This window comes from Bos mutus, chromosome 13 (genome assembly GCF_027580195.1).
Source record: "Bos mutus isolate GX-2022 chromosome 13, NWIPB_WYAK_1.1, whole genome shotgun sequence".
NCBI classification, from domain to species: Eukaryota; Metazoa; Chordata; class Mammalia; order Artiodactyla; family Bovidae; genus Bos; species Bos mutus.
The window spans coordinates 21345650-21358282 of NC_091629.1; the positions used below are offsets into that span (position 1 = coordinate 21345650).

The following is a 12633-nucleotide window of genomic DNA, read 5'->3' on the forward strand; positions in this document are numbered from 1 at the left end:
CCAGAAGTCCTGCACAAGCTGGGACCATCTCTCCTGAGGACTGGAAAGTGAAATTATGGAATCCTTCCTCTTTCCCACCAAAGATGCCGGTGGGTTTGTCACACAGAGGTGTTGCTGTCACTTTTTTCTCAGCCCCTCCCTTGGGTGGCAGTGATCAGGGGCTAAAGAGAAATAAAATAAGCCCAACTAGTAAAAGGGAGCAGACAACATCTAATCAAAGGGACAGAGAGCCATTTAGTAAGGATTATTCACTGTGCTGGGCACTTTTCGAGCACATTCTTAACCTGATGAGAAAGGGGCTATGTGACTTTATCCCATCAGGGCTCCTCTTTTCTAGAACTGACACTTTTTCTTTTTCCACCTGAGAATTTTGCTTTATTGGGTGTTTGGATAAATACAAGGTTACTTCTTATCTGAGTGACCACCACTATGTCTAATGTTAAATGGAAATCATTACATAGCTTGCTGTATATAAGGACTCTTACTCTGGATTTAAAAAAAATTTTAACTCATTAGTTTTATCAAGTAAAGGAAATTTTATAAGAGTTCTTTTCAATTGACACAGTAAAGGGAAAATATTTTGGATATTTCACAATATTTTATAAAAAATATTAAGACATTTTTTCCTGAAATTTAAGTTTCACATTTTGGAGTAGTATTTAAAACCACTGATATGAATAGCCTGATGAGTGATATTCAACTATAGTTTTTTTTTTTTTACATATGTTGGGAAAATACGTATTTTTTATGAAAGTCAGTGGATTTTGATAAATTACAGCACAAAGACTATGTCCTTAGGAAGAGAAATTATAAGAGGAATGTTCATAAGGTTTGAAATACAAATGTTACTAAGGAGAATCATGCCCCAAGAACCCACGCTTTAAATTGCCACATACTCCTTCCTCTGTACTGTCAAGGTTCTCATCTTGCTAGAGAATTTTGTTTTTTCACTTAATTTCTATCAACTTCTTTTCCATTTTTTTTTTTTTTAAGAGTCTATGGAAGAACAGCTTCAGACCACTTCCCATCCAGTGGTCTGAGCACCGCAGCCTCCAACGAGGAGCCGCTGGGCAGGCACAGAGGGCGTCTGTGTGACTGTAGAGCCATCTGTGGCCTTGGTTGAGTGGCGGTGAACTTGGGTGTTGGAGCACCCATTCACCCTAACATTCCTCCTTTTCAAAAGTGGCTTCTTCTTCTTTTTCAAACTCTTCTGGATCCCTGGAGAAGCAGAGCTCAGGCACGACCTCCTGGGTACTCATGGGAGATGGTACCGCGCACGTGCGACTTCCAGGACCAGTATCCACCGCATCAGACCCGCTGGGGAAGCTCCTTTGGTATCGCAGGGACCGCTCAGAGGAGAGTCTGTGCTACACAGAGCAGCGGTGGCGGGTTAACCCGAGAGCCTCCGGGAGAGGCAGGTGTCAGCTCTGGGATGGGTAGCCACCAGTAGCCCCTCCCTGGGTAGTGCAGAAAGGCTAGAGGATTTATTGAAAAACGCTGACTTAAAACTCAGCGGACACCCTGGGGAGATGGCTGGATGTTCTGCCAAGAGGTGGAGGGCAGGGCAGGGTGTCCATGAATCCTGCCTCCCGCACTTACCAGCTGTGTCAGGTTGGGCAAGTTACTTGACCTCTCTGCACCTCCTGTTCTCGTGTAAAACGAGGGTGGTAAGAGCCACTTTTCCCTAACTGCTGTGAAGGTGCAATGAGGTGAGCCATGTGAAGCATCTGGAGCAGGGCACGGTGCAAGATAAGGACGGTGCCGCTGTTTCTTTTCACTGTTTGTTTGTTTTTAATTAATTATTTTTTGGCCACCTTTGTGGCACGTGGGATCTTAGCTCCCCGGCCAGGGATCAAACCTGTGACCCCTGCCTTGGAAGCAGAGAGTCTTAACTATTGGTCCACCAGGGCAGTCTCAGTTTTTACTATTAACTGAGGGAAAAAAAAAGGGGGGGAGGCGTTTGATGCCTAGCACACAGTAGGTCCTTAACAGATATTTCCTGAATGAACACATGGGGAATTTGGCTCCTAGGGGCAAAAAACACCCTTGGATTGTGGATTCTTGAAGTGAGTTGGTACCCAACAGCTTAGCTCGAGTCAGGGTTCAGAGGGGCACTGCTTTCGATGCAAGCCAGCCACTACAGCAGAGAGGATAAAAATGGAACGCTGGTTGCTTATTGCTTTCAAAGGGAGAGTGGTTCCCAGGGATGACTTCATGGAAAGGACACAATTAGCCTTGATCTGGGATTTATTTACTCCATAAATTGAGCAGTCCTGGCGGGCCCTGGAGCCTGGTCCTGGCCAGGCCTGACTGCAGAGGATTTTCTGAATGGCTAATTAAAGCGAAGCAGGCGATGCCTACCAATCACTTCTAATTGAGCTGGGCTTTGAAAAGACTTGCAGGGCTCAGTAACAGACACTTTGATTTCTTTTTTTTGGAGTAAGTTGGAAGACACACCTCAGAAGTCAATGCTAAGCAAAATTACCACAAACGGCCCACAAGCAAAACATCGTTTTGGTCTCACAATACTTTTGATGGGCCGAGAGGTGCTGAATAGTGATCATTTTGATAAGCACAGATTAACAAGGGTTTTGTTTTTATAGTGGGCAGGCTTGGAACATTCCTCAGCCACATTCTTCAGAAAGCTGTCTCATTTTGAGCAGTTGGGGACCTTATTTCTGGAATTCATGTCCTTGGAGTGATTTTCCTAGAAAACCAATATACCATTTATTCATTCAGGAAATATTTTTGAGTGTTGACTGTGTTGATCTTATTATCAGATTATATATATATATATATATATGTTAATGAGTGCAGTCAATCCTTGGAAAAAGGTGTACTAAACTCTTGATGGTAGTGATTCTGGGAGGCAAGATTAGGAGTGGTGTACGACAGTTTTTACAATATGCATGCATTAGTTTATTCTTGCGGGATCTTAGTTCCCTGACCACAGACTGAACCCGTGCCCCCATGCATGGATTACTTTAGTTAGCAGGGCAAAAAAAGACCCACAAAGAAATCAGCAGAAGCAGAGTTACAGGGGATTTATGGGAAGCTCAGCTCCAGTGATTTGAGATGATGTGGAAGAAGCTGTAGGGTCGGGGGCATGACTGTGCTTTTTGAGTTCAGAGAAACAAGTCCCAGTTATGGTGGAGGCAGGCACACCCTTCGCTGATAACCAGCCTCCTCTCTGCGTCCCAGTGATAGGTGAGCTTGATTCGCAATCAGAAGGGGCATTTTTGATTCCCTGAATTCCTACCTTAAATCTTGCCCATTGTCATCAGATGAGACATCGTCCACGTGGATCTGGTCACAATCCTATGGAGAATTTGGCAAGAAGAGAAAAAGGGAGATATGTGACTGATGAAGCTGATGCAGGCTTTGAGAGCTGATTTCATAAGCTGGAGGGTGAAGGAGCACTGGACTGGGAGTCAGGAGTCTTGAATTCCAGTCCAGACTTTGCTACTAAATGTTGGGTGACCTTGGGTAAGTCTCATCCTCTTCTGCCTTTGGTTTCCTTATGAAGGAGCTGCTTGGCTATAAGGGGTGGTAATGACTGTATAATTTATCATGCACTCCCTGACAGTTTTGCAGTGTAAAGGGGGCTGCTATTAGTAATACACTGGGAGGACAGGCACAAAATAGGACCAATCCAATCTCCCTCTGTCCTCAGGTTACACTAGGACCTACGGTCACCATGGCCATACCGTGGAAGCCTTTGCTTTGTTCAAGGTGCTTCCTCTGTGTGGAGGGCTCTCTGCTTTCATCTGCTTAGTGAACCTTGTATTCTTCAAGCATTAGCTTCAGGAGGTACCCCCTGCCCAAGTTCCCCTCTGTGTCCCACCACCTGTGACCATCATTTATTGAGCACTTACTATGTGCCAGGCATATAGTTTGGGCTTCCCTGGTGGCTCAGAGGGTAAAGCGTCTGTCTGTCTGCAATGTAGGAGACCTGGGTTTGATCCCCGGGTGGGGAAGATCCCCTGGAGAAGGAATGACAGCCCATTCCAGCACTCTTGCCTGGAAAATTCCACGGACTGAGGAGCCTGGTAGGCTACTGTCCATGGGGTCGCAAAGAGTCGCACACGACTGAGCAGCTTCACGTCTGCTATGTGCCAGGTTACCCTTTCAAGTGCTGGCCATTCAATGGATTCCAGTAACAAGCTGCCGGCCACCACTCATGTTCTCTGCAGAAATACCTTAACACGTGGCAGTTAAGACAGAGAGGAGGGGATGACATTGGTGGGCACGTGACCCAGGTTCAGCCAATCAGAGAGACCCAGGGTCCTCTGGCCACAGTGATTGCTTCAGAGATGAGGGTGTGGTCTCAGATGGACCAATGAGAACCAGCCCTGGGACTTTTGAGAAAGAGGAGCTCTCCTTTCTCTGGGGCTGCTGGATGGTGGGGTTAAGCCTGGGGCTGTTAGAGGAAAGCAGGTCTGGGAGCCGGAGAGAGGGATGAGGTCCGATCACATGACTCGCTCTATCCCGCCGCAACTGAGAGGAGGCCACCCTGACCACTATAGTAGGCTGAACCGCAGCCCCCCCAAGATGTGTTATGTCCTAATCCCAGGAACCTCACAGGGCAAAAGGAACTCTGTAGATGTGATTAAGTTAACCATCTCGACATGGGGAGAGTACGCTGGTTGGATCCTGAATGTAATTACAAGGGTCCTTGCAAGTAAGAGGCAGAGGGGTATTATTTGATGACAGAGAAGAGAACTGGAGTGAGGTGCATTGAAGGTGGAGAAAGAGGCCACAAGCCAAGAAATACAGGTAGCTGCCAAGAGTCGAAAAAGGCAAAGAAACAGTTTCTTCCCTTAAAGTCTCCAGAAGAAACCAGCTCTGCCGACATCTTCGGCCCAGTGAAATTGATTTTGGACGTTTGACCTCTAGAGTGGTGTTGTTTTAAGCCACTAAGTGTGTGGTAATTTGTACAGCAGTCACAGGAAAGGAATACATGGACTTTTCTGTTTAAGGGAGTGGAGAGGGGTTTTCTGCAGTTGGCAACCAAGAGGCAAGGGTGATGCCAGTGCCCCCAAGGAGGCCACATGCAAATCCCACCAATCCTGTGAAGAGCTCCACCTCCATCATAAAGTACATTCAGGTGAAAGATCCATAAGGCAAAAATCATGAGTGTGCTGTGCGTGCCACCATGGTACTGATTATAGAGTCAGGCTCTGCAATCTGATCGCCTGGGTTTGGATCCTGGACCTAACCACTGCCTAGCTGTGTGACCTTGAGCACATGACACAGCCATCCTGAACCTCAGAGGTCAGACTGGCAAATGGAGATAACAACAGAACCTGCTTACATGGTTAACGAGAGAAGAAAAGCCTGGTGCTACATAAATGTTAGCTTTGATTACTGTGTTAAGATTTGTAAACATCCACGTTTTGGTTTTTGCAAGACAATTTCAGGGCGTAGAGACCTCCTAGTAAAGACTGTTAGAGAGAGAAGACACACGTGGAACTCTGAGCTTGACCTCTGAGAAAAAAACTGGTTGTTACATCCCTGGACTCCTCACAGGAGGAGACACGCTGGGGAAAAAAATGGTGCTATCAACATCTTGAGCAGATTTCTTTTTACACAAGGAGGAGGCTGGAATTCATCTTTGAGGACAGGAGCTTTGCTGGGGGATAATGGAACCACCTTCCCATCACTTGTGAAAGATATACAGAGGGAACCTGGTTGTCATGGAGATACAGGGGGCAGGGTGGAGACAGTCGTACCTGGGGAAGCTTGGGCGGCTTTGTGGGGATTAAGGTCGGAACCTAGAAGAAGGGGTGGTGTGGCGCTGACCCCTCCCTGGCCTCCTCACGGGGCTGTGGACTGGAGGGGGTTTGCTGAAGCCTCTGGCTTGGGAAGAGGTTTATGCCCAGAGTCCCTGGCCTGCTTTGCCCACAGTTCTGTGGCAGTGGCGAAGCAGGACTTGGGGTCCTGTGGCATGGGACCTGGTGTGTCTGAGGTCCCTGGGGGTGGGTGGTGCGCTCTGACACGCCTGGATGGCAGCAACAGCAGGGAGGTCCGCCCAGGGGCTTCCTTAGGGTCAGCCCTGGGCAGAGGGCAGCCAGACCAGAGGGCAAATGACATGGCGGCCGCTCAGCGGTGACTCCGACTGAGAGACTCTTTGGGTAGTAGTGGGAAAAAAAAACCTGGGAGGCAATGAATGACCACTCTTCAAGCTAGCAGACATCTGGCTGACACCTAAACCGTTTCTATGTATGATCCCACATCGCCTTTCTTTCCATGCACCCAGGATTCTAATCTCTTGGTGGTATAATTGATCCCTGTCCCTGAGATGGCGTGTTCTTTCCTAAAGAGTTGTGATGGCATACCTCTGACTGAAAAGGTTCTATAATCACGTTATCTAATACAGTAGCAATCAGCCACACGTGGTTCTTTTTGTTGTTGTTGTTAAATATTAACTTTATTTATTTGGCTGCTCAGGGTCTTAATTGGGGCATGCAAGATCTTTGATCTTCATTGCAGCATGCAGGGTCTTTAATTGTGGCATGTGGGATCTAGTTCCCTGACCAGGGATCAAACCCAGGGCCCCTGCATTGCAGGCACAGAAACTTAGCCACTGGACCACCAGGGAGGTCCCCACACGTGGTTCTTTATAGTTAGTTAGAATTAAATAGAGGACTTCCCTGGTGGTCCAGTGGTTTAGCATCTGCCTGCCAATGCAGGGGTCAAGGGTTCGATCCCTGCTCCAGGAAGATCCCACATGCCACAGGGCAACTAAGCCTGTGTGCCACAACTACTGAGCCCACGTACTCCGGAGCCCAGGCTTTGCAACAAGAGAAGCCACTGCAGTGAGAAGCCCACGTGCTGCAACTAGAGAAGGCTCATGTGCAGCAGTGGAGACCCAGTGCAGTCCAAGATAAATAAATAAATTTAAAAGTTCCATAGAAAATTCAGTTCCTTAGGTCTATTTCATGGGCTCCATAGCCAAATGGAGCCAGTGGCTACCATACTGGATGGTGCACGTTTCCATCACTGCAGAAAAGTCCGCTGGACAGCGCAGCTCTGGAGGGACAAAGGAACAGGGTGGACAATTTCACTGCTGTGTTGACAGGTTCAGTTAGGGAAGAGCTTGAGAGCTGGCCAGGAGATGTATCTCATCTAGCCCAAACTGTCTTAAAACAATAAAACATTTTTTGGAACAACAGCCGTCTCTCTCCCTGCCTCTCTCCCTCACTTCCCCTTCCTCCCTTCTCTCTCCCTTCTTCTCCGTCTCTCCAGATTTTCTGCTACTTTGAGAATTTACATGCTCTGGCAAGGCAGGGCTTGCATGCCTCTGTCCTGACCATCCACAGCCTCAAGCTCCATCTCCACTCCCCCACAGCCTCTGCTGGGTTTTCCTCACTTTACCTCACTTGGGCCCCCGTGAGCATCCTTGTCCGAGACCCCTGATCCAGAGCAATGTCATCAAGACAGAAGGATCCTAGGGCCCACCATCCTAATAGGTTAACGGAGACTGTATTGAAAAGCCAGTGCTGACTTCCGAGACCCAGGCACCAAGGAGAAATTAATAGCAGATTTCCCCCAGTCCGTTGCTTTGCCTGAAATTGGAAAAACACTGCCCAGTGGCCCCCGGTCCTTCCCTCAGGCTTGAAAGCTGCTCCGGGGGGTCACCCAGGCTCTCGGGCCCCCGGGCAGGGTTCCCTGCACTTTCCCTGACGTCAGGGGAAAGGCATGCGGGAAGGCTCTGGTTTTCTCATCTGCCAGGGGATTGTTGGGGGCGCTAAAGTGTGACAACAGTAGCGATCACATTTCGGGCTTAATAAAATACCATGACGCTCAGCTAGACGCTACCTCATACTCTGCCAGCTGACCTGGATCGAGTTACCTGCCGAGCCGGCACCGAGGGGAGCGGGACAGGGCGGAGGATGTGAGGATGGGCTGGGTCCCGGGGGCAAGGACCCCTGGCTCCTCAACTGGGCTGGGTCCTGGGGGCAAGGACCCCTGGCTCCTCAACTGGGCTGCGTGGGGGACGGGCATCCTCACGCTGAGGATGCCAGCTTCTCACTGCCCAGGGTGCCTCTGGCCTCTCTGGACTCAAAGTGTGACTATAATTTTGGGGGGGGGATCTGAGCAGGAACACCCTTCCAAGACAGAGTGGGGGGTTCCTGTGGCCTCGACATTGGTGAGGCGCAGTGGTGCTGAGGAACTGACACTTTCTGACCCAGAGAAACACACACAAAGAGTCCTGCGCAAGGAGGCCGTTCACCCCATTGAGAAGCTGGAATCACCTGCAGTTCCCTCAACTGGGTCACGGCGGAATGAACTGTGGTATATCCATTCAGGACACTCCCACCTGGCCGCTCAGAAGGAAGACGGAGATTGTTAGGCTAGCACAAAGACGTCCTGCGGGGCAAAAAGAGGCAGACTAGAGAAGGAGACGGCCAGTATCGCCGGGGTCTACACGGATTAAAAACCATGGGGTTGCAAAGAGTCGGACATGACTGAGCGACCGAACGGAACTGAAAAACAAAATGAGATACTACATACGAATGTATCCATACACATAAATGAAAATGGAAAGATCCGGAAGATCATAAATCTGGTTGGAAACAGGAACTTAACATGTCAAAGGGAAAGAGTCTCGGTAAAGAGTCTCCCTTGCTGCTCCCACCATGGTCTAAGCTATGATTACCTCCCACTTACACCAGGGGGCAGCAAACTATGACCTGGGAGCCAAATCTGGCCTGCCACCTGTTGTATAAATAAAGTTTTATTGGAACACTGCCATGTTCATTCATTTACTTCCAGTCTGTGGCTGATTTTGTCCTGCAACGGGAGAAGTGAGTAGTTGAGACAGAGACAGTCTGACCCTGAAAAACTTAAAATATTTACTCTCTGGCTCCTGACAGAAATTTGTGGACCTCTGACTCAGCTATTACCATCACCTCTTCATTTCTACCCTCCTTCTTTCCAGCCTAGTTTTCATCCAGCAGCCAGAGGGATCCTGCTAAACCCTAAGTCAGATCCTGGCCCTCCCCTGCTCAAAACGCCACAATGGCTCCCACCTCCCTCCGAGTCCTCACCATGACTCAGGCCCCACTTGTCTGCACACCCTGCTACTCATCACCTTCCACCCCCCATTTCCCAACACACTGCAGACATAGCCTCTGCTAGTGGAGAAGGCAATGGCACCCCACTCCAGTACTCTTGCCTGGAAAATCCCATGGACGGAGGAGCCTGGAAGGCTACAGTCCATGGGGTCACTAAGGGTCGGACACGACTGAGCGACTTCACTTTCACTTTTCACTTTCATGCGCTGGAGAAGGAAATGGCAACTCACTCCAGTGTTCTTGCCTGGAGAATCCCAGGGACAGGGGAGCCTGGTGGGTTCTATGCCGCCTATGGGGTCGCACAGAGTCGGACACGACTGAAGCGACTTAGCAGCAGCAGCCCTTCAACAACCCTCGTCCTCTGGCCCCAGGGCCTTTGCACTTGCTGTTCCTTCTGTTCTGAATGCTTTCCCCTGCTCTCTTTCCAACTATCTAAAGCCTGCCAAGGTTTGTTGATGTCACTGCCTTTGTAAAAACTGCCCCAATTCTACCCCATTTCAGGACAAATGTTTCTCTGTTTCTGCAGTTTGTGGGGCCTGTAGGATGAATCTAGGCCTAATACACTGGCTGATTTGTTTCATCTACTAAACTGGGAAATCGTAAAGTAGTGTCCTTTTTTTTTTTTTAACTGGTTTTTGCAAGGTCAGAGAGTACAGCACAGACTCTGGGATCTGGGTCAAATTCTGACTCTGCTACTTATTAACAGAATGAACTTGGACAAGGTATTGAATCTTTTTGACTCTCAGCCTCTTTGTTTGTGATTGAACTGCAGAATGGTACTTCCCACTTAGGGTTTTGTAAGGACTGAATGAATCAATACAGATAGAGCACTTTGAAAAGTCCCTCGACTGTAGAAAATACCACATACACGTTTGTCTTGATTATTGCTAGTATTACTACTGTGGATTCCATAGCCTCAAACTGAATTGAGTTCACCACTGCAAGAGGTTCATGGATGGTCAGTTCTGCTGGTGAAACAATTTAGAAGCAAAGCAGAACACTGTAGTCTTCAGTCCTAATCCCATGGACACGTCAGGATGCTACACATTAATACATCTCAGGGAACGGGGCAGAAGAGAACAGGGGTAGGCACATTAAGTTTCACATGGCCTTGACTTTATAGTTGGCCTTCAAAAGCCCATCCCTGGGCTCCAGTACCAGCCCTGCCATTTCCTAGGTGTGTGATCTTGGGCAAGTTACTGGATGAGTCTCCAGTTTGTTTGTTTGTTTTTTTTAAATAAACTTTAAATTTTAGAATAGTTTTAGATTCACAGAAAAATTGTGACTATAGTATAGGGCGTTCCCATACAGCACATGCCCAGTTTCCTTTGCTGTTAACATTTTATATTCAAATGGCTTGTCACAACTAATAAATATCACTATATTATTATTAGCTACTGTCTATTTTTAATTCCGTTTTCCACTATCGTCCTTTTTCCCTTCCAGGATCCCATCTGGGGTACCATGATATATTTTTTCATGTTGTCTCTTTAGGTTCTTCTGGACTGTGATGGTTTCTCAGACTTTCCCTGGTTTTGGTGACGGTTTAAAGGACTGCTGGTCAGGTATTTTGCAGAATGCCTCTCAACTGGGATTTATCTGATGTTTTGCTCGTGGTTAGACAGGGGCTAGGGCTTTTGGTGAGGGAGATCACAGAGGTGAAAGTGCCACTCCCAGCACATCCCATCAAGGGTATGCTGTACCAGCATGGCGTAACACTGGCGATGCTGACCTTGATCGCCTGGCTCGGGCAGTGTTCCTCAGGTCTCTCCACTGTAAAGCTGTCTCTTCTCCCCCACTTGTCTGTTTATTCAATCCTTTATCTGCGTCAGTACGGACTCACGGGTGCTTACTTTGTACTTAGGGTTGTGTGTGTGCTCAGTTGCTCAGTCACGTCCGACTCTTCGTGATCCCATGGACTGTGGCCTGCCGGGCTCCTCTGTCCGTGGAACTTTCCAGGCAAGAACACTGGAGTGGGTTGCCATTTCCTACTCCAGGGGATCTTCCTGAGGGATTGAACCCGTATCTCTTGTACCTCCTGTATCGGCAGGCAGATTCTTTACCACTGTGCCACCTGGAAGCCCATACTTAGGGTTAGATGCTATGTTATTTTAGTACTCAAATTGTTCCAGCTCTGACTCTTTCTGGTCAGCTCTTGTATCCCTATGACATACCCCATCATCATGGGGCTTTGTGAGTGTGCCCTTAGTTTGGGGCACTGTAAGATGCTCCATGTTACCATGTCTTTCCTGTCCCGCCCTAGAATCAGTCTCATATCCAAGGAGCCCTGGTTCCTTTCACTGGAAAATGGTGTTTAGAAGCCAAGATCTGGGTGCCACGTACACTAGTTGCTGCAGGAGTGTCACTGCTTCTGGGCCTTCAAGGTCTCCAGGATTTTAAAACCATGAAATATGGTTACTGCATCCACTCGTCGGTGTGTGATGAGGCATACGGCTGGCCTGATAAAGGATTCCAATGATAGTCCAGACCCCTCCTTCCACCAGCATGGAAACTGAAGTTCAGACCGGGTCAGTGGAACTTACATACAGAGTCACAGGGCCTGGGCAAAGGTGCCCAGTGGCTGGGCTGGTGGTCCAGTGGCTAAGACTCCACACTCCCAACGCAGGGGGCCCTGGTTTGATCCCTGGTCAGGGAACTAGATCCCATATGCCACAACCAAGAGTCGAATGCCACAGCTAAAGATTCCTTGTGCTGCAACTAAGGCCCGGTGCAGCCAAATAAATAAATACAATAGATAAATACTTAAAAAAAGAGAATCTCCTCTGAACCTACAATAATGTCCACTCTTTCATTCTGGATGTTGGTTACTGATCTCTTTTTCTCTCTCTTTTTTTTCCCCTTGTTTGTGTTTACCAAGGACTTATCTACTTAATGGTCTTTTCAATGACCAGTTCTTATTAATTTTCCTGGTTTTTCTAATAAATGTAATTTAAGGTTATCTGGATTAGACTCTGCCTGCATCCCACAGGTTTCGCTACTTTGTATCCTTGCTCATTTATGAACAGTAAGCCTGGTGACAAATACCCATCAAAATCCATTCTGATTAAGCTGGTGACAGCTGGGCTTTTCCCGACCTGCTCTGCTGTGGTCCAATCCCATTACTTTTTGTCCTTGGCTGCTTGGAGACACGAACGCAGAAAGGAAATTGTTGACAAATTTGCTTTAGAAAAATGACTCAGAGCGCAGATGGACTCCCTGCCCACTCCTCCTCCAAGGCAGGTATATTTTAAGAGCGAGGTTGCTTAATCCTGCCTCTAGATTAGCCGGCGAGGGGCCTGCTTCCTGGGAGGGAAACCCGGGCCATCTTCCTCGTGTTGTCTGCATGTTTAAGTTCTCTGAAGAGCATTAAAGAGGCTGTGGTCCATGTTGCATTAATGGTCAGTTGGGCAGGACGTTCTGGAGAGCAGCTCAGCGCTGACACGGTGAAATATTACTCTCCCTGATAGCTCCTGCAGAACCATAAATCAGATGCTTAGCAATCAGGCCTGTGTGTCAGGCAGGCAGCCACGGCCTGCCCAGACTCCAGCTACTT

General features: G+C 48.2%; 1 protein-coding gene across 7 annotated transcripts in view; it reads right to left on the reverse strand.

Annotated features, from left to right (window-relative positions):
- Positions 1–12633, reverse strand: part of EYA2 (EYA transcriptional coactivator and phosphatase 2) — a 266855-nt gene that overhangs the window by 24010 nt on the left and 230212 nt on the right. For all 7 annotated transcript variants that reach the window (XR_011466464.1, XM_070381091.1, XM_070381090.1 and 4 more), the window contains one exon: positions 3260–3318. Coding sequence is in view for 6 of the 7 variants with exons in the window: in XM_070381091.1 (XP_070237192.1) it covers positions 3260–3318 (59 nt within the window). In the remaining variant the exon portion in view is untranslated. The remainder of the gene's footprint in view (positions 1–3259; positions 3319–12633) is intronic.